Here is a 23606-nt window from a genome sequence, read left to right as displayed (position 1 = left end):
TTGGCTAATATGCGGCCATTTGTTGGTTTTTGACTTCCCATTCAAAAATTAAACCTCACGTTGAATTAGCCTTCTTATCTAATGTTTACTTACATATATGACTTATGATGGCTAAGTTAGTGTTTACTTACATATATGACTTATAAATCAAATCAAATTTTATATACCACATGCATATGACTAAGCTAATTCGTGTATTATTATAAACGATTACTGTAGCTCATAATTAAGATGACTTAAAGTTGGCTAATTTACGTTATTTACATCCAAGACAAAATTTAGATATTGCAAGCATATATGATTAAGTCAATAATTAGAGTGGCTCAATAGTAAGGCCCATTTAGGCTACTGCCTAAGCCCACACCGTCTCCAAAATTAAAAATATGGTATTTTTAAAAAATAAAATAAAAACCATTTCATTCAATAAAATTTTAAATATGCAAGGTCCCATAATGCTAAATTTAATATTTAATATAATGAATTATTTATATTTTAAATAATTTTTTAAAATCTTGTTAAATTGAGATATGAAATTTGTATTGAGACCTCATTTTAAGTTGTAATATTTAATATAAATTAAAAAAAAAATCATATTTAAAAATTTTAAATAAAATTTAAAGATATTTTTATATAATAATTTATATTTTATTATATAACTAAATTAAATTTTATCTTAGACTTCAATTTATATTAAACCATCCGATCTAATTATTCAAATACTACAAGGTAAAGCGTGTGAACCTGGATCTGGATCGAGATTACTTATCCGCACGTTGATCTATTTGTATGGAGTTGGCATCACTCTGAATCTGAATCATCTGATCATCACTTACCTCATCAACACAAATTATTAAGGCCAGATAGGAATACAAATTATTATTATTTTATTATTATTTTTATTCTAATAATTATTTAACTATAGAGTCTAAGACCTCGTCTCGTTATATAAATGAGATAGATTGATATAAAAGTTAAATATAAAATTATTTTTTAATATTATTTTTTATTTTAAGATTTAAAAATATTAAATTTATATTTTATTTGACAATTTAAAAAAAATTATAATTATTGAATGAGATTAAATCAATTAATTTGTGAAAGGAAACACTGGCAGGCAACACTAGTGCGTGCATGTTCTCTCTATATATTTTATTTTATTTATTTATTGGGAAATGCGTGCGTGCATGTTCTCACATGGCATTACAGCTAAGCCTCGGAATTATGAATTAAATTATTAACTATTTACAAATTATTTAATTACTCAGATCTAAGCTGCCTCGGAATTATTGCACGGAATAAAGGAAACACTGGCAACCGCTACTGCGTGCATCGGTGCATGTTCTCACATGGCATTTGTCGTTGAAGACCGACGAACCAATGCTGCCAAATTTTTTTTCTTGTGATAAGAAATACTGTCGTTTTTCGTGGAATCTCTTTTACTGTTTTCTTTTTGTCTTATAGGTTACTTGAAAATTTTTAATTTATTTTAAAAAAATAAAACAAGATAAAATGAGATAAATTAATATTAAAATTAAAAATTAAATAAAATTTTATTAAAATATATTATTTTTATATCAAAATTTTAAAAGTTAAATTATTTATTTTATTTTGTATGAGAATTTAAAAAAATTTTAATGATTAGATGAGATAAGATGAGATAAGATATTTTATAAAAGTGAACAAGGTAAATTCTGTTTGGAAATTAATCTCGTTTCCTTTTATTTTATTTAATTTCTAAATTATTTAAATACAAATATTTTTAAATTAATCATCACAATTTTTTCAATCTAATCGTTACAACTTTTTTAAACTTCTAAATAAAAAACAAAAAACAATTCAATTTATTCAAACCTAAAAAATAATATTAAAAAATAATATTCTAAAAATATTTAAACTTTATAATATTTTATTCAACTTTTTCTCTTTTATTTTTTAAAATCTCATAAAACTTCATAATTTAATAGGACTCACAAAATACTATTATTTACAATCTAACTCCACTCATGCCAACATCTAAACATAATTGGCTAATCTCATGCATACTAAGTTTTTTACATCTAAGAAAAAATTTAGATATCACAAGCATATATATGATTAAGTGAATTATTCAAGTACTACAAGGTAAAGCGTGTGGACCTCGATCCAGATTAGCCATCCGCGCGTTGATCTATTTGTATGGAGTTGGCATCAGAGGCGGTTTGGATATTGAAAATATTATTTTTAATCTCATCATTATAATTTTTTAAAATTTTCATATAAAATATAATAAATAATTTAATTTTTTAAATTTAAAAATAATAATAATACTAAAAAAATAATATTTCAACAATATTTTATTTAACTTTTAACTTATATTTTAACTTACTATCCAAATAGCACCAGATCTAATTACTTATCTCATTGACATAAAATTTGTAATATATTTCATGACAAATAATACTATATGATAATATAGAAATTTTAATATATAGTCCAAAAAAATGATTAAGGCTAGATTGGAATACAAATTATTACTATTTATTATTATTTTTATACTATTTTATTACTATTTATAAATTACTTAATTATTGAGTCTATGGACTCATTTAGTTATACAGATGAGAAAAAGATGAGATGAAAGTTGAATTAAATATTATTAAAATATTATATTTTATTTCAAGATTTGAAAATAATGAATTATTTTTTTATATTTTATTTAACAGTTTAAAAAAATTATAATTATTAAATGAGATTAAATCAATAGTTTGCGAAAGAAAACAAAGGCAACACTAGTGCGTGCATGTTCTCTTTTTTTTTTTAATCTTCCGCAAATGCGTGCTTGCATGTTCTCACATGGCATTACTGCTAAGCCTCGGAATTATTAACTAAATTATTAACTATTTACAAATTATTTAACTGCTCAGATCGATCTAAGCCTCGGAATTATTGCACGGAGAGGAAACAGAGGCAACACTGCGTGCCTGATCTCACGTGGCATTTGCCGTTGAAGTCTTCAAGAGCGACAAATGAATGCCAATTTGACCAATTCCCGCATAGTCATGACTTCTGTTTTTTTGTTTTCTTTTGTTTTTTTATTGCATCTCTTAGCTTTCTCTAATTAAGTATTATCAATTCATCTGTCATCGTGTGAAGCATTAATATTTGTGTTATTGCTTTACGCACCATGACTTCTACCATCATGCGAACGAGCTCCCCACAATTAAATACTTTGTCAATAAAGTCATATTACAGCAATATCGATACGTTTCTTTCTGATCGCTATGCTTGACCTGAGATATTGTCCTGCAGGTTTGAAGTTTTTAATTGGAGCTTCACATTGCTGAAATGGCACCTCTGAGTTTCGCTCATGATATTAATAAATTGATTTCCATATGCAAAACTGCAGTCTCTCATGGTTGGAACAAGAGAAAATGCATTTACAGCTTACTGTATAGCAGAGGGCACTTCATTGGGCATCTCCAATAATTTTCCCTGTAGTTTAATATCATGGCATGTTTGTTTTCTTCCTAAATATTTTAATTATATTTTATCAAATATGTAACATATATAGAACATTTATATTACTCTCAATATGCAACAATGAATAATTTATGGACCAAAAATTGGAATTTGACTAAAATGGTTATATACGAGATTCTATATACAACATCGTCATTCCAATATGATAATATGTTAAATGTGTTTTTTTCTGTTAAATGCTTTATTATCTTCATTTTCATAAATCATCAAAATATGGGTAATTACTGTAACTCATAATTCTTATGACTTATACTTGGCTAATCTAATGGTGACATGTTTTTTCTCATCTAAGTCAAATTTTATATACTACATGAGGCATATGGCTAAGCCAATACCTGTATTATTATAAATACAAAATTACGGTAGCTCATAATTAAAATGATCTATTGTGTTTGGTTGTTGAACTCATCTCAAACCATTCATTAATGAGGTCCATTACTTTTTTTTTTTAATTTTTTATAATAAAAAAAAAAATTAAACTTATCTCATCTTATTCATATATTTCAACATAAAAAATTAAACTCATCTCAATCTAAAAAACAAATTTACTCTCGTATTATAAGTAAAGACAAGGCATGTTGGTCATTCTCCTTTCATCCCTGTGATTTCTATTATCTAAACTACATTTTGCTCAAAATCTCTCTGCTGCTCTGTTCTTAATTTCCAACATCACTTTTCTCAAATCCATACCTACGTATCTACGCCATATATATACTTCTCTGCTTTCTAGAGGAAGCCATTCTCCTTTCATCCCTATGATTTCTATTATCTAAACTACATTTTGCTCAAAATCTCTCTGCTGCCCTGCTCTTAGTTTCCAACATCACTTTTCTCAAATCCATACCTACATTTCTACGCCATATATATACTTCTCTGCTTTCTAGAGGAAGCCGCAGCGCCATAGCTAGAGGTTAGTCCCATAAACTTTCCCTTCTTCATTTTGATGTTTCTTTCATCATGTTTTTGTTCCAATACTTCGCCATTTACTTTTCTAGTTTAATACTTCTTTGATCTGTAATACTTCTTTTTTAGCTAGAGGTCCCATAGACTATTGTTCGCCCTTGCCATATGTCGGTTTTATGATTCTGTTTTCAAATTTATATATATATATTTTTTTTTTGGGGCCTTAAGACATGTATTCTTGCATCTCATACAGAAGCTAATAGCCTAATATTCAAAAATTAAAGAATATATAGTTTTTAATATACATTTATATTATTGTAGGTATATATTTTTAGTACTTTTGTTTAATGCATAAATATTTTTGCCTAAAAATTAATCTTTGCGTCTTATAAAAAAAAAAAAAATTAGAGCTATCATATCCTTTTATCTTTATAACCTACGACCCAATAGAAGTTGAAAAGGGTAGCAAAAATTAAGAAGTTAGGGCTAGATCGATAATATTAATTCTCTCTGCTGAGGTGTATTTGAGTTTCTTTCTTGATTATTTTTTCTCATTCAATGAATCTTGAAGATGACTATTTTTTCATAGAATCCAAATTATATTCATCTATTGTATTCGAAAAGTAAACACTTTTCTTCACAAATTTAGATTTTTCTAATATTAATTCCTTTCAAATAGATGAGTTTTTGACTAAACATGGAAATAAAGTTTACTTTGAAATTTAGTAAAAATTTGCTCATGACAAATGATTTCCAAGATCTAAAACAACGTCAAAGTTTTATTTTAATTGATGATTTAGGTAAAACTTAAATATAAAAATAAATAATCACTGAACGATAGCAACTATTATAGTGTTGAGTTGTGTCAAATTATATGAGGCGGCAATATTTATTGTAAATTTTGTGTTCCAACAATTGGTGTAGTTAGGTTGTTAGAAATGTGTTTGAGTGTTGAGAAGAATTATGAATAATAATAAAAAATATGTAAAAAAATAATAATAAAATAATAAATATTAATGATAAGTGTTAAGAATACAGTACTTTCATTAACAGAAAAAATGACTTTTTCGGTTGAATAATGTTGAAGTCTCCCAGCAGGAGCTGGGAGTTATTACTGGCAAATTTTTGATTAGTAATTACATTATTTGTGAATGTAGTAGTGAAATGATTTCACTTACGATATTTTGTGAAGTTTGGAAAATTTGGAAAAAAAAATTATAAGATAAAAGATAGTTAGAATATAATTTTTTAATATAATTTTTATTTTAAGATTAAAAAGAGTTGAATTATTTTTTATATTTTATTTAAGATTTTATAAAAGTTATAATGATTAGATAATGAATAGATGAAAAAGTTAAAAATTGAAAAATATTTGAAATTGAAAAAAATTTAAAATTAAAAAATATTTATTTTTGATTGGTGTTTAGATATTAAGATAAAATTTAATGAGATGAAATTATTTGAAATATTTGTGAAATCAAATCAAACATTAAAGTTTTTATATTTGACAGGTTAGTACGCCTGATAATGGAATATCTATTTCCTTTATAAAAATATTTCCTTTATAAAAATTTGTATTTTTCAGTGGGCCGAAGATTCTTTTAAACAGTATTAAAACGTTTTAAAAAATATTTATATACCAAGAATATCTTTATACCGTTTTAACTCTATTCATAATTATATCATCAAACTCTAATAAAATAATCGGAAAAGTGGCCTGGCCCTTTTGGACACAACCAACAAAAATGTTCTGCAGGACCAATACGGACACTAAAAGACAAAAGGAAATGGGATTAATAAAACATGACAACCAACTTGGAGTTAGACGCTTTTGTTTTTGTTTTCAGAGAAGAGGAGAGGAGAGATTGGTTGAGAGCTGAGCTGGTTTTGTGTCTAAGACAGAGCGAACGCTGGAAATTTGGAAGAGCTGAAATAAGTTTTTGATCTTGCAAAATTAAGAGGTGCATGCTCACTAATTTCATCCCCTCTTATTCCTTTATTAATGCATGCACAAAATTACTTTTAATTGTTCATAAACTAATTTTTAATTACTACTTGTTCATGATGTGTGTTACCTTGTAAATGAATGCAAAATAACAAAGATACTTTTAAAGTTGGTTGCAAACTTAGTAAATACTTGTTATAAGTTCATGATGTTTATGAATATAAAGAAATTATAGGCATCTAGCAACTATATATCTATAAACAACTGTGGCACTTAGCCAAGTCTCCTTTGTTTTCTCTCGGGAAAAGAAGTGGAGGGAGTGAGTGAGTGAGGTACGTGAGACGGTTATAACGGCTGCAGGGGAATCAGGAGGTGGTGGCCAGGCCGTTGCTGAGTAGGTTCTGGAGGGGTACAGCGGTTAGGGGACAGTACGAACTAGGCTGTTCACGGCGGAGAGGGAGGAAGTTTGTATCGGCAGTGGAAGAAGCACTTCTCGTGTGGAAAGTGATGGAGGACCTAGCAGAAAAATGGAAGGAGATGCGATTGTTAGATGAGGAGAAAGCTGCCATCGAGAGGCTTGGTTGATGTTAAAAGCCATGAAACCGAGAGGGAATGAGGGGTGGCTTATAGTTGGAGATTTCAATGAGATTCTCACAAATGATGAGAAATGGGGTGGGAAGGCTAGACCCGAGAGTCAAATGGAATTATTTAGAGAAGTTCTGAGGGAGGGCAACCTCAATGATTTGGGCTGGAGGGGGGATAAGTATACTTGGAGCAATTCCCATACTGATGATACCTTCACAAAGGAAAGGCTAGATAGAGCAATAGCAAATCCTCAATGGAGAGATCTATTCTCTGAGGTGTGGGTGGAGATTATGGTGGCAAGAACCTCTGACCACAAGCCTATCTTAGTACATCTAAACACACAGATCTATGGGAATGAGCCTCTGAAGAGAATGGGGTTTAAATATGAGGCCAGCTGGGCTCTAGATGAGGACTGTGGGGGGTTCCTGAGTGAAATTTGGAGGGGGAAGGAGGGGGAGCCTAAGAGCATTATAAACCTACTGAATCAGAGCAGAAGAGTCCTGCAAAGCTGGAGCAAGCACATGAGACAGAGGGAGAGGAAAGAAATGGAAGAAAAAACAAAACAATTAAAAGCCTTACAAGCTGAAGAATGCAGCAGCAATGTGGAGGAACTCAGGAAGGTAACCTGGGAGTGCCCTGCAGCAAATGATATATGGGGACAGGATGAAAGTGGAGTTAAGAAATGGGATAGATCCGAGAATGATTTCTTGAGCATGTGGGGAAAGCTTATGAATAGAGTGCCAAAGAACCTATTGGAGGAAGTGGCTGTGTTGTTTAGAAAGGTATGGTTGAGGAGAAATGATTGGCTATTCGAGGGAAGAAAAGCCTGCCCAAGAAAAGAGATTATATCCACGAGGGCAGCCCTACAAGAGTTCAAAGACTTACAGGGTAATAATTCTAAGCAGGTAGCAGTCCAATCTGGTTTGACAGGAAGTTTGCAGTGGGAAAAACCTGCTCCAGACTATGTTAAGGTGAACTGGGATGCATCTACAGAGATTAAACAGAACAGAATGGGGATAGGGATCATGATCCGAGATGAACATGGGGAGGCCTTGGTTGCAGTGTGTGATAGGAGAGAAAATGTGATGGATGCAGCTGTGGCAGAATGTGTAGCACTAAGGAAGGCAGTGGAACTTTGCATAGCTTTAAATATTCGGAAAGCAATTTTCGAAGGTGATGCAAAAGTAGTGGTGAAGGCTGTGCAGGAAGCTGAGGAAGACTTGCCATTGTTCGGTCCTATTGTTGAAGACATTAGAGTTTATTTTAGGAACAACCCTGAGTGGAGTATACAATTTGTATCTAGGAAAAAGAACACAGTAGCACATACTTTAGCAAAAAAAGCTCTAACTATAGAGGAAGAAACTGTATGGATTGAGGATGTCCCGGTTTGTATAGAGGGATGTTTAAAGAATGACAAAGTTGTAAGAAGAGAAGATGAATGAAAAGTACTGAGGCATTATTTCAAAAAAAAAAAAAAAAAAGCAACTATATATCTATAGTTGATTAAAATCAATTATATATGGACAACAGTTAAGATGAAATGATATTAAATATTTTGCTCAAAGTTGAATAAAATAATTTTGTATAACCAAACCAATCTAAAAGGAAAAAAAAAAAAAAAAGGAAATGTGATTAGATATCCACACATGATCTCAATTATAAATTCCTTTGCTTGACTGACCAACAAAAATTGTGGCCAAGAAATCTCGTACTGTATTTCTTCATTTAAATTTTTGCAGATTGTGCTTTCAAAGTTAATAAAACATGGCAACCACGTTGGAGTTAGACGCTTTTGTTTTTGTTTTTGTTTTTATTTTTCAGAGCGAACGTTGAAAACTCAGAAGAGCTTAAACAAATCATTGATCTTGCAAAATTAAGAGGTGCATGCTCACTAATTTCTTCCCCACTTATTCCTTTAATATTGCATGCAAAAAATTACTTTTATTTGCTCACAAATTTTTAAAATTGGTCAAAAACTCTATAAATACTTGTTAGTTCATAATGATAATTAGTGTAGCTCATAATCAAGATGATTTATAGGTGGCTAATCTCATCCATACTAATTTTTTTAAAATTATTCAAGTACTACGTGTGGACCTGGATGCAGATTTCTTATCCAAAAACTGATTTAAGTATTTTTGATTTGATATGGCATTTGTCGTCGAAAGACCGACAAATCAATGCCAATTTTTTTTTTTTCTTTAGATATATAATATTACCATAATTCCAATGGAAGAATATAAATAATTAAAATATATCTTTTTATCTGTTTATATCTTTTAGATAAATACTAATTTCACATCCTATCAAAGTATAAGATTTAAATTTAAACTATGATTCTACACTTTATCCAATTAATTATTTAGGATGTGTGTTCGTTTGAATGTCAAAATACAAAAATATTTTTAAAATTGGCCCAAACTTTGTAAATGCTTGTTCATGATGTGTATGAACAAAAATAAATTATCGACATGTGGTATCAATAGTTAGATTAAAATCTGGCGAAAGAAATTTTATATAGAAACCTTACATCATATACCTCTAATTAACTAATATGTAATTTGTTATTTATTACATTTTATCTTAATACTTTGTATGTCTAAATAAGACAAAAATGACAAATTATAGAGTGGAGATATGTGGTCACATATTAATTATTAGGTAGATATGTGTGGTGTAAGATTTTCTTATAGCATTTTTCAAAATCTAATTATTAAAATGAACGGAAATTAATCAATTGTATATAAAAGATGTTAATTTTAAATCTAATTTTAATTTTTCTGGTTTAAAATCTATCTTATTATCCAATAGTAGAAGAGATAAAATATTTATAATATTTTTCAATTATCATCATTTTGTTTTATTTCATTAAGGGTTAAACGAGAGGTCGGATTAATTGGTAATAGCATTAGTTTACTTAAATCCTTAGACAGAGTTTGGCTAATATGCGGCCATTTGTTGGTTTTTGACTTCCCATTCAAAAATTAAACCTCACATTGAATTAGCCATCTTACTTACATCATAAAAATAATATATTTTTTCATTTTTCTACTTTGTGAATGTATTTTAATTTGTTTTTTTAAATTCTTTATTATCTTCATTTTCACAATCTCCAGCAACGTATATATCAAAATATATAAAACCTATCCGGCAATCAAGATTAATTTTCTTCTCAAATACAAAGAAGTAGTACTCGTTGATCTTGCAAATTTAAGAGGTACTAATAACTAATTTCTTCCCCACTTATTCCTTTATTAATGCATGCAAAAAATTACTGTTAATTTGTCACAAATTTTTTAGTTAGTGCTTGTTCATGATGTGTGTTACGTCCTTGTAAATTATAATCTCTAAAAAGTCCTTTTCATTACATTCTCACCTCAAATTAAATTTATCTACAAGTATATCTGTGCAAAGATCATATATTCTTTGAACCCGAGACTTTATCTTGATGCTCTATTTTCTTCAGCTTCCATTTCCAAGTTTTATTCTCTAATCTAGTAGAGTTACTACTCTTCCAATTTCTGAGAGGAACATCTATGCAACCAAAGTTTGGCACTTGTATAATTTCTTACGTACGTGATTGTTTCCTTGATTCATATACAAGAATAATAATGTTAGATATAATTTTAGGTTATACATGAATTTCGTGTACTTCCTTTAAAAATAATAAGACATTATTAAAAAATAAATTTTCATGTGAATCTTAGATTTGTCCACTTTTTTAAAATGATTGCTTGAGGCTTTACAAATATCATTTCTCTTTATAAAAGATTATATATTTTTTTTTCATTGAACATTATCCTTTTATGGAAGCTTAAAAAATCTATTAATGCATGGAATTACTTTTAATTCGTCACAAACTTTTTAATTACTTGTTCATGATGTGTGTTACCTTTTAAATGAATGACAAATAAAAAAAAATACTTTTAAAATTGGTAAAAAACTTAGTAAATACTTGTTATAAGTTCATGATGTTTATGAATATAAAGAAATTATAGGCATCTAGCTACTATATATCTACAGTTGTTTAAATTCAATCGCATATAGACAAGAATATTTGAAACAAAAATCGTGTTAGTATAGATTAAGAAAACATGACAAGCACCTCAGAGTTAAGACGCTTTTTGTTTTTGTTTTTCAGAGAAAGATTGGTTGAGACTTGAACTGGTTGTTTGTCTGAGGATTAAGAGCGAATGTTGGAAACTCAGAAGAGCTGAAACAAGTTCTTGATCTTGCAAAATTAAGAGGTGCTAATTACTAATTTCTTCTCCACTTATTCTTTTATTAATGCATGAAAAAATTACTTTTAATTGGTCACAAATTTTTTAGTTAGTACTTGTTGATCATGATGTGTGTTACCTTGTAAATTAATGAATGCAAAATAACAAAAATACTTTTAAAATTGGTCACAAACCTTGTAAATACTTGTTAGCGCATAATGTTTATGAATATAAAGTAGTTATAGGCATCTACTATATATCTACAGTTGGTTAAATCAATAGTTTATAGACTATAGTTAAAAATGAGATGAGATTAGATGTTTTATTAAAAGTTGATATAATTTTTTAATATTAATTTTATTTTAAAAATTAAAAAAATTGAATTATTTATTATATTTTATATAAAAATTTAAGAAAATTATAATTATTATATAAAATAAAATATTAAAATAATTTTGTATAACCAAAGCAGCGTGAAATTAAACAAAAGGAAATGAAATTAGATACCCACCACATGATCTCAATTATAAATTCCTATGGGAAACGGTAGAAAGTCCATCCTTTGCTTGACTGACTGACAAAAATTGTGGCCAAGAAATCTCGTACTGTATTTCATTAGTTTTTGCAGATTGTGGGCTCGGAGTTAGACGCTTTTGTTTTTGTTTTTCAGAGCGAACGCTGGAAACTCAGAAGAGCTTAAACAAATCATTGATCTTGCAAAATTAAGAGGTGCATGCTCACTAATTACTTCCCCACTTATTCCTTTATTATTGCATGCAAAAAATTACTTTTATTTGCTCACAAATTTTTAAAATTGGTCAAAAACTCTATATATACTTGTTAGTTCATAATGTTTATGAATATACCACAAGCATATGACTAAGCCAATACATGTATTATAATGTGAGTATTGGCATTGGCTAACTTATAGTTTACTCACATATAATGACAATTACTGTAGTTTTATAATCAAGATGATTTATAGTTGGCTAATCTCATCCATACTAATTTTTTTTTTAAATTATTCAAGTACTAAAAAGTAAAGCTTGTAGACCTGGATGCATATTACTTATCCAAAAATTGATTAAGTATTTTTGAGTTGAGAAAGTCTGAGATAATAATAGTTTGAGTTGAGTATTTTTTGGGATTAGAAAAGTGAGAGAAAAAATTGAATAAAAAAATATTATAAAGTTAAAATATTATAAGAATATAATTTTATAATATTATTTTTGTTTGAGGATTTAAAGAGTTGAAATTGTTTTTTATTTTTTATTTAAAATTTTGAAAAAGTTCTAATGATCAGTTTAAAAATTTTGTATTTACATTATATTTTAGAATAAGATGAAATGAGATCATAAAGAACTTTGTACTATGAGGCCCCAAACCTGCCCCTAAGGAAACACAAACAAGACTAATTAAAGTTTATCGTATCATTACAAGTTTGATCTCATAAATATTGTGTAATTATTTAAAAAAAAGGATATGTTTTATTATTAAAAAATTAATTTTTTTATATTAATTCGATATTTATTTAATTTTTTAAAATAATTACACAATATTTACATACTCTACTGTTATAAATATGATTTCTCTTGCTACTTACATTTGCCTATACATGGTGGGAAAAAAACCTGTCAACGGAAATCGCGTGAAAATAAAAGGACAAATAACTATGAACCCACAATCTGCAAAAATGTCAATGAGAAAATTCCTCTTCATTTCGATTATTTGATTGGAATTTGACGATACAATTATTGATGGAGTTAGCTGTTATGTAACATTTTGATACTGTTAAAAAAGAATCTTTAATAGTTATAAAAAAAAAAAAAAACCTTTAATAGCATGTTTAAAATATTTTAAAAATTTATAAATAATGGTAAAATGATTTGATTAAAAATATTTTATTAATTTTAAAAAAATAAAAATTAAATAAATATATTATAAAGTTAAAAAGTTGATTTTTTTTTACCCTTTCTTTTGTTGATTAATAATGTTAAGTATAAATTTTGTTCAGCTATTTTATAAAAAAATAGATTTATTAAAAAAGAATAGGATATTTTATAATTTTTTATCATAAAATTTACCTTTTTACTTAAAGAAAGTACGTGATTTTTCTATTGGGCATTTTGTAAAAATATTTACTTTTTTGTTAAATATATCTGTATGATTAAAGTGAATATTTTCTAGAATTTAGATATTACTTTTTGATCGCTAAAAGGTCATTTTCCTGTTAATGGCTGCCAGCCAAGAAAATAGGAAAAAATAGTTATACACTTTTATCATTTTAAATAAGGGATCAACCCAATGTTAATGGCTCCTCAACCACAAATGCCATGTGAGATTCAGAGAACATGGACGAACTAACAGGCATTGGTTTATGCATATCAAAAGTAAAGATATATTTGTATAATATGATTCTAAATTTTATTAAAGTAGATTATATATTTTCATACTTTTATACAGTTATTAATAGTATTATACAAATTGAAATATTTATTATTTATTCTATAAATCTTATTTTACTAATTATTTTTCTCATCTCTCACTCTGTCTTCACATTCACCTTCATCGTCATTTTATTATACTATATAATTTTATTATTATTTTATTATATTTATAATATAATATATATAAAAAAATTATATTTTTTTATTATTATATGTGTTATTAATGCCAAATGTATGTAGTGGATGCTAATTGTAAAATATATATAAAAAAAATCTATTTTAAGAAAAAAATTAATAATAATAATAAAATAATTTTTTATTGTTATTTTGACTCAAACATGCATAATTTAATGTGGTAGTTTTTTTTTTTTCAAATGGCAAAGTCATTATCTAAAAGAGGTATTTTTGCATTTGCATATGCATAAAACATATCGAATTTTCCAATCAAACTTGATCTCATTGACATTTATGAGATCAAGTTTGTAATGATAAGATAAGTTGAAAATGTTTCCAAATCCAAATAAATCGTAGCTAGTCTTTACACCGAGCAATATTAGAAATTTGTTTTCAAAATTTTGAGCTAAAAAAGTTTTCCAAAAAAAGAAGGCCTTGCTTTTTGTCGATTAATTTATTCTGTAGACTTACTTTTCTAAGCTAATCCAAGCACCAAGAAATCATGAAAATTATTTTCAAAAATATTTTTTACAACAAAATAAACAGAGCCTTAATATAAATTGAGTTCCAACTTAAAACTTTCAATGCCAGATAATCAATTTAGTTTTTGAGAAGGATGATTACAAAAATGTGTTTGAGATATTCATTTTTTTAAGGATGATTACGTATATATATTTTTTTCATAAAGCTTGACTACTTGGACTAAATATCTATCCTGCAACTAAATATCTTTGTTGATGTATTCAGCTGTGATATTCTTACGCAATATTTACTACTCATTTACTATTTAGTTATTATTTTTGACCTTTTGCCTTTTGAATCTACATTAAAAATTTTAGAACATAACATTTTTATATAATTTAAAAGAAAATAAATTCAATCTAAGCATACAATTTAATTAAAAACAAATTTAATTTCATAACAATTGACCTTCTTGTTATAGGCACATATAGTGACTTGTACATGATTTCTCCTTCTGTGTGATATTCTGAAAGCTATTTAATTCGTTTTAGTGTTTCTTTAATATCTTTTTCTCCCAATTTTCCATTGATCTACTTTTTTTATTTTGGTGTTTTGCTTCTTTGATCGGTAAACAGGCAAAGGCAGACTTCGTCTTGTTATTTAACAAAGAAGTTTAAAAAAAAAACACAAAAACAGAAAACTACTTTTCAAAGAAATGGAAATTCTGTCATCAATTGTTGGAAAAATAGGAGAATCCTTGGTTCTGCCAATCGGAGAACAATTTGGCTATCTTATTTCCTACAAGAGCAATATCATGATTCTTGAAGAGAAATTTTTGAAGTTACGTGAGAAGAATGAGGCAGTGCAACAATCTGTTGGTGGAGCCGAATGGAATCAAGAAGTAGTCGCAAGTGAAGTTAAGACATGGCTGACAAATGTGAGGGAAAGAATTGAAGAAGTGGGAAAATTCCTTGAAGAAGATGTCAAAAGTAATAAGATGTGCATGAATGGTTGGTGTCCTGATCTGAAGCTCCGCTATTCCTTAGGAAAGAAAGCTCAAAAGAATACTCGAGCCATCGCTAAGTTGCTAGAAGAAGGTGGAAAATATGATAGGGTGTTCAATATTGCACCTCCATTGAAAGTGAGATCATCATCCACATAACGATTTAAGGAGTTTGAATCATGAAAAACAATGATTCGAAATGTTTTGGAGGCTCTAAGGGATGAAAAAATCGACATGATTGCAATTAGGGGTGAATTCGGTCCGGTCCGGTCGGTCCGCAGGGGGATTTGCGGACCGGACCGGACCAATTCGGTCCAGGGTTTTCCCACCCTGGACCGGACCGAAATGCACTAAGGACCGGTCCGGTCGGTCCCTTTCCGGGGGGGGGGGGGGGTCCGGTCCGGTCGGTCCGTTGGTCCAAGAAATACCACAATTGAGGGTAGACAGAAACAGAAGGGAAATAGATATTTGGGGCAACAAGTTACGTCCCCTGGTTTCTCGTTCATATAAATGTTCTTACTATCAACTGAAACATTTGAGCTGTTAATTTGCAGAAACATGGCTGAAGAGAAACCGAGTTTAAACACTGTAAATCACCACGAAATCACTAATCAGTAATCACCACGAAATCACACAATATTCAGATTCAACAACAAGAAACCTAGATTCAAGAATCATAAATTCACATTTTGAAACCGAGATGCCCAGATTCACGAAATCAAGAAATAAAACCGGAAAGGGACATTTATCCTTACTGTCTGCCGCTGTGAACTGCCTTCCCAGGAATGAGATGAAATTTTCTGTTGGTCACGCCGTCACAGACTCACGGTCCCACTCTAGTGTCCACGGACTCAGCCTTCAGGGAATGGGGGAGCTAGGGGAGAACAAGAGAGATCTGAGAGAGAGAGTCTGAAAGTTGAAATGAGAGGGAATCGAGGGAGGGCGACGGGACCGGGGTGAGGGAATGGGAATTCACTTTTAGGGCTACACAGAACGACGCCGTTTGGATTATAAACAATCCTAAACGGCGCCGTTTTAACAAGGGAAAGGGCAAAAAAAATAAATTCGGCCATCTACTGCACGGCGCCGTTTAGGTCCCTTTTTGCACTAAACGGCGCCGTTTCTTCCCTTACTAAATATGTCTTCTCATTTTTTCTATGTTTTTAACACATAAATTAATAAAAGAAATTATTTGAATTAGTAAAATTTAAATTAATTAAACTATTCAATATAATTATTTAATTAACTCATTAAAAATATATATAATTAATATTATATTGATGATGTTAATTGTTACTTTGTTACTAACTAGAGTATATCAAACTATCAATGTATTATGATAGTTCTAACTTCTAAGTTAATGCATAATGATGAATGAGCTATATATTTACATTTTGTATAGGAAGTAATAAGCATAAATAATTTAATTATACATACATGCTTTATATTTACTTGCAATTTAGGTCATAGATGTAGAATTGTAGATGTTATCATGTTACTAATTAGTTAATGGGAAATTGGTATTAGCCATTAGGTTAGTTAATTTACAATTTACAAATTGCTTTATATTTACTCACAACTTAGGTAATTTACAAAAAATTAATCTATACACTTTAATTAGATATAGATATAGATGTTAGTAATACTTAATGGTGAATTAGTGATAAGTTAATTGATAATAATATTAATATATTATAATATACCTTGGTTAATTAATAGAATATTAATTTATAATTATATATTTAAAATTTTATATTGTAAATGGTAATAGTCTAATAGGTTAGATGAAAATGACATATTAATTATATAAAATAAATATATAAATTTTTTTTTAAAAAATATTAATTCGGTCGGTCCGGTCCGGTTCGGTCCAGGAAAACCTGGACCGTGGACCGGACCGAAGACCGATTTTAGCAAAATGGCAAGACCGAAACCGGCCATGTATTTGCTCGGTCCGGTTCGGTCCGGTCGGTTTTTCCGGTCCGGACCGACCGCTGTACACCCCTAATTGCAATATGTGGTATGGGAGGGATTGGCAAGACAGAAATGGCAAAAGAGATAGCTAGAAGAGTCAAAGTTGATGGTTTATTCCATGAAGTTGCCACTGCAGTGGTGTCTCAAACTCCAAACTTGACAAAGATTCAAGGTGAACTTGCAGAAATGCTAGGCACGAAACTTAATGTAGAAAGTTTACAAGGAAGAGCAGATGAATTATATTCAAGATTGACGAAGAGTAAGAGTGTCCTTGTGATATTGGATGATGTTTGGGACCCACTTGATCTTGAGGATGTTGGAGTTTACAATGCACTAAAAGAAAAGAGCTGCAAAATCTTGTTGACGTCAAGAAGTGAAGAAACTTGCAATCAGATGAGATTTCAAAAGATTTTTCCAGTTGGACTTTTATCAGAAGATGAAGCATGGAATCTTTTTCAGAGAGATGGTAGGTGATTGTATCAATACCCCCAATCTAATCTCAATAGCAGAACAGGTTGTGAGGGAATGTGCACGTTTGCCCATTGCTATAGTGACGGTTGGAAGTGCTCTTCGGAACAAAAGAGATGAATATGAGTGGAAAGCTGCACTTCAGCAACTTAAAATGTCTATTCCACAAAATATCCCTGGTCTACATCCAAAGGTATATTCCAGCATAGAGTTCAGTTACAATTATTTAGGAAGTGACGAAGCCAAATCATGCTTTTTGCTATGTTGTTTGTATCCCGAAGATCATGATGTTCCAATTGAACATTTAGTTAGGTATGCAGTTGCAAAAAGGTTTCTCAAAGGCATTAGTATTGTGGAACAAATAAGAGAACACGTCAACACAATAGTTCGGAATCTTCAAAGATCAAATCTCTTGTTGGATAGCGAATATGATGAATGCATCAAAATGCATGATATTGTGCGAGATTAGGGCAGAAAACCGACCAGTCGGTTTCGGTTTTAGGCCTAAACCGAAACCGACCGGTTTTTAAAAAAACAATACATCAACCGGCCGAAACCGACCGTGCTGGGGGAAGGAAACCGGCCGGTTCCTTTGCCGGCCGGTTCCGGTCGGTTCCCCCTGCAGGTTCCTACACGGAGGGCCTGGAGATTCAGCGGATGGTTCTGCAATGGTAGGTTCACCAAGCAAGATCGACATGATGGATGAGTGCCATCAAATTCTCAGATCTAAATCTGCTCGGCAACAAAGATTGGCTGCAGCCTCTCAGCTCATGGCCTCAGCTTCTTTTCCTTACTCTCCGAAATGCATGAGTATGCTTCTACAGCAGCAGCAAAATGATACTAATAGGTATAAAACTTTAGATTGTATCATGCAAAATCGTGGGTTTTTTTCTCCCCTTTGTTTTGAATGTTTTGAGTACATGTAGGGTGGCAGCGGCTCTGATGATGGGTGAAGTTACGCACAAGTTTGGGTTATCCAGGCTCGAATCGGAGAGAGAGAGAGAGAGAATCGGGGGGGGGGGGGGGCGGCAGAAGAGAATAGGGAGGGGAAGAGGGGAAGGGGGGAACGGGAAGGGTAATAACCCTAACCCGTTCCCAACCAAACGACGCCGTTTGGTTGAGACCAAACAGCGTCGTCCAATTTTAATTTTTTTCTGTGTGGTCTTAAATAAAACGACGCCGTTTCATATGAAACAGCGTCGTTTTTATATAAGATATATATTTATATATATGGTCGGTCGGTTTACCGGTTTCCTGTGTGTTCGAACCGGAACCGAACCGGCCGACCTCGGTTCCTAATTATTTCTACCGCCGGCCGACCGGTTCATGCCGGTTCCGGCCGGGTCCGGTCGGTTGCCGTCGGTGGAGGTCGGTTGGCCGGTTTCTTGTACACCCCTATGCGAGATGTTGCCATATCGATTGCATCTAGAGATGAACATGGTTTTATGGTTGAGTTGGATAGAAGACATGAAGAATGGCCACAAAAGGATACATATGATGGTTACACCACAATTTCTCTTTTACTTGGAGAAATGAAAGGGCATCCTGACAGGTTGAAGTGTCCCAAATTCAGCTTTTGCGACTATCATGTTTAAATGATTCAGAAATATTGTCAAGAAATTTATTTAATGGGATGAATGAGCTAAAGATGTTGTCTTTGGAAGAAGGCTGTTTTTCCTTGAAGTCATTGCCACCATCAATCCAGATCCTCGAGAACCTTCGCATGTTGAATCTTGAGAGTTGTCGCTTAGGAGATGTGTCGGCAATTGGAACTCTTGGAAAACTAGAAATTCTTGGTTTTCGTGATTCCAAGATTGAGGAGTTGCCGCATGAAATAGGAAATCTTAGTCAATTGAAGTTGTTGGATATGAAGGGATGCGATTCTCTAAAGCGAATTGCAGCAGGTGTTTTATCCCGTTAATCTCGACTACAAGAGTTGTACATGGCAAAATTTGAGAAATGGGAATATACGACTACGATGGAAGGAAATGGAGAAGGAACAAGTAATAATGCAAGCCTTGTTGAACTATTCCCCGTTTCGGTCAAATGACGGTTTTAGAAATTAGTGTACCAAGTATCGGGTGCTTGCCAAAAGAATTGCACTTCAAAAACTCCAACTTGAGATTTAGGATAAACACTAAAGAGATTTAGGATAAACACTAAAGATGATGAGACCTATTTATTTGAAAATGCAATTAGACTCGACGAACGGGAGGATGCAAGTGATCTTGGGAAAGTACTTTTGGAGAATAGGGGCATTTTTGGCAACCTAAAACATTGTGACATATTTAATTGCCAACGTTCGGAAAATATATTTTGGTTGGCCATGGTGAGAGATTTGGTTCAACTCAAATTGTTAGACATTTCTGAATGTGAAAATATACAAGAAGTTTTTTCGAAGGAAGGAGATCAAGATAAGAAGAAAGTCATCGGTGATATCATTACATTGCCGAACTTGGAGAAAATATATCTATCTTCCTTACCAAGGCTTACTGGTATCTGTAAGTCCATGGACTCAGTTGAGGTATGTTCTCCCAATTAATAGTACATCTATGATTCACATTTTATATCGATTACTTCAAAGATTAAATCTCTTGAAAATTTCTAAAGAGTTAACAATTTGTTACTATTGTTGGAAAATTTTGTAATTTAAATATATGATTTTCGTTGGGAATAAACATCTTACTAATTTCTTATCTTAAGGATATACATTATATATATTTCAAAACTGCTACACACATCATTGTAATAGTTGAATTAATGGATTAAACAGGTTGAAAGAGGAGGAGGCAGCACTTCATCAACAACCCTCTCTCATAAACTATTTTCATCCAACACCATTTTGTGGTTTCCTAATTTTGGTAGAGCTTTACGTAGAAAAGTGTGAATCACTACAAGTGATATTTGATCTGGAAGGACTAAAGGTCATAGAGAACCGCCAGCCCGTCTTAGCACTTTCTCAATTAAGAAAACTAGAGTTATGGAATTTAGATGGGATGGCTCATGTGTGGAAGAATATTCCAAGAGGATTTCAAGGCTTTCAAAACTTAGTATCAATTGATATTCAGGGATGTGAAAATCTTAGAAGTTTGCTTCCTGCTACTTTTGCAAAACTACTGGTGCAGCTTCAAAGCATAGAAATAAGGTGGTGCCCATTGATGGAAAGCATTCTTCAAAGAGAGGACGAAGGTGGAGAAGAAATTAGGAGTGCAGAGCCTAGTACTGGCTCCTCCTCAGTCTCAACAAGAGAATCTTCAAGACTTTTCAACCGATGCCTAGAGTTGTCTTGTGTACCACGTCGCAGGAATTATAATCCAGACCACAAAAATTGCAGCTCCTCTTTAGGAGAGAAAAAACACAACTTTAACAAAGATCAGGTATGTGCATCAAGACTAAACTTTATTTATTTATTTATTTATTATTATTATTATTTATTTGTAACTTTTTTGAAACACTTGGTCTTCCTCTATTTCTTTTCATTTTAACTATTAAAAAGTTTCTTTTTATTTATATATCTTCATATTTTAATTTTAAACCAATAAGAGTAAAAAAAAAAAAAAGCAAATCTTTTTCATTTGTCCTTCTGCCATAATTTTTCTAGTTTCATTACGTACTGAGCTTTTGAGCTACCTTTTTAGATCACAATTTATCTTTCATGCATTCCAATTTTCACCTTTTATGTGACTTTAAATATTAAATTTTGGAGAACTTCACTTTACATATTAAAAACTATCACTCGTTTTTTAAAGAATACTAGAAATTATTAAAACTAACGATTCTTTCATTTTAGAGGTTGAATTTGATGATAAAACTCATAGGGTGATTGAATAAATTTATTTGTTCTTACTATAAATAGTGCTTGTAATACATTAATGTAGATGGTAAGAACAGATCTATGAAATGCATGAAAATGAAAATATGTATATAACTTCGTTATATTTTTAATTTAAACATTTCCTCCTATATATATAGATATATATATATATGAGTCTACTTTTGACAGTGTCATTTTTATTTTTATTTTTTTAATGTTTGGTAGGTTACATTGACAAATCAAGATGAGCCAAATGTGAGTGAGACTGAAAATCAAATTGAACTTCGTTATATTTTTAATTTTGGTGCTCAAATTGAAGTTAAGCCTAAAAATTTCCTCCTATATATATATATATGAGTCTACTTTTGACAGTGTCATTTTTTTTTAAAATGTTTGGTAAGTTACATTGACAAATCAAGATGAGTCAAATGTGAGTGAGACTGAAAATCAAACAAAGATGTATTCTCTATTTCCTTACTACTTAATTGAAAGTTTGGGAAATCTTGAATATCTTCTTGTAGATGATTGTTATTCATTGGAAGTGATATTTGAACTTGACGAGGGACTACGTGATCTTGAAGAAAGCAATTATATCTTCAATAATTTGATAGAGTTGGAATTATTTTATTTACCGAAGCTGTTGCATATATGGAAGAAAGGTCCACGAGATATCAAGGGCTTCAATAACTTGAGATTGCTACGAGTAGTGGAATGTGATAGTTTGAAATGTTTATTCACACCATCCATAGCAAAACTTCTTCTGAAATTAGAAGACATACATGTTTTGTACTGCTATGAAATGAAAGAAATCCTTGCAAAAGAATCAGGAGACGAAGAGAAAAGAGATCATGTGATTGCATTCCCTCAAGTGAAGACCCTCTTCCTTTGGTATTTACCAAAATTAGAATGTTTCTGCAATGAGGCGATTGCTTTTTTTTGGCCGTCTCTGGAAAAAATAAAAATTGTTGGATGTGAAGAATTAAAAATGTTTGTTCCCACGACAAAAATGAAAACACCTAAGCTACAAGGAATACATCATACAGAGTTTGAAACTTTTCAACCAATGATAGAAGGAGACCTCAATACCACCATACAACACATTATCAAAGGAAAGGTACGTTACTCAGCAGGATATTAAACGTGAGTATATATAGAGGTATTTTAAGTTTCTATTTTCAAAATTTCAGGCGAATTTACAGGAGAATTTACAGGAGATCTCAGAGAGCTCCAGCTCTCCATAGCAGGTTTAATTCCTCAATTCGATCAATTTCCTCGTATTTATGACTTCTGTTTCCTTCTTTTTTGCTGCATTTCTCAGTTTTCTCTAAATAATTAGCAGCTGGAGAGTTTATCATCAATTTGTCTCTCATCATGTGAAGTGTGAACGAGCTCCCCCAATTAAATACTTTGTAAAGAAAATCATATTAAAGCATCGGTTTCTTTCTGTTGGTTTTGCTTGCCCTGCCCCTGAGAGATTGTCTTGCAGGTTTGGGGTTTCTGGAGGTGTTGAAATGGCACCCGTGAGTTTCGTTGATATCAATAAATGGATTCCCAGATACAAAATTGCGTCTCTCGTGGTTGGTCATTTCATTGGGCATTTCCAATAATTTGCAGTAGAGTTTAATCTCACAATTCTGCTACGTACAGTCTCAATTCAGAACCTCATTTTAGTTCTTCTCTCAGAAGAAAAGATGAGATCCTCATTTCATTCTCGTTCCTCTTTTAGAAAGGCTCAGATCCTCATTTTCTCTTTCCTCCATCCTCTCTCTCGTTCCTCCGCCCCGCTTGGTGAGTTCCGTCCTCATATTCATTATCTTGATAGGCATGTACGCATTCAAATGGTTCATCACCTTGATAAGGGACATAATTTCTGTTTGACTTGTGGAGCCTGTTGGTCCCCATTTCCAGCTTTTTTTGGTTGTTGGCACTTTTAGAATTTTTTTGGTTGCATGGGATCAGCTGAGCATGTGCTTGGTTTGGTTGGCTCGCATTCTTCTCAATTTGAGGCCTTTAACTCTGGACAAGAATTTATGGATCAATCTAACTCATTTGATCGGTTGTGTGGAAGCTTTTCTTTCCTCGTGGTTTTATG

At 31.2% G+C, this 23606-nt stretch overlaps 1 protein-coding gene and 1 long non-coding RNA gene across 40 annotated transcripts in view; both read left to right on the top strand.

The window, feature by feature from the left end:
• Window positions 1-23606, top strand: part of LOC122299062 (probable disease resistance protein At4g27220) — a 90313-nt gene that overhangs the window by 47543 nt on the left and 19164 nt on the right. For 6 of the 39 annotated variants that reach the window (XM_043108944.1, XM_043108942.1, XM_043108943.1 and 3 more), the window contains exons 5-7: window positions 21740-22628; window positions 22702-22758; window positions 23001-23302. The exons of 21 other annotated variants lie outside the window; for them this stretch is intronic. In XM_043108944.1, the coding sequence (XP_042964878.1) occupies window positions 21740-21871 (132 nt within the window). In that variant the 3' untranslated portion in view covers window positions 21872-22628; window positions 22702-22758; window positions 23001-23302. The remainder of the gene's footprint in view (window positions 1-21739; window positions 22629-22701; window positions 22759-23000; window positions 23303-23606) is intronic. 12 more of the 39 variants (XM_043108954.1, XM_043108950.1, XM_043108953.1 and 9 more) reach the window with 4 other exon arrangements.
• Window positions 4126-14973, top strand: LOC122299068. Its single transcript, XR_006239569.1, has 6 exons — window positions 4126-4429; window positions 6270-6383; window positions 8774-8832; window positions 11094-11199; window positions 11843-11901; window positions 14891-14973. It is a non-coding gene; the product is annotated as an uncharacterized LOC122299068 (long non-coding RNA).

This window comes from Carya illinoinensis, chromosome 16 (assembly GCF_018687715.1).
Source record: "Carya illinoinensis cultivar Pawnee chromosome 16, C.illinoinensisPawnee_v1, whole genome shotgun sequence".
Taxonomy (NCBI): domain Eukaryota; kingdom Viridiplantae; phylum Streptophyta; class Magnoliopsida; order Fagales; family Juglandaceae; genus Carya; species Carya illinoinensis.
This window is presented reverse-complemented; position numbering and strand designations above follow the sequence as displayed.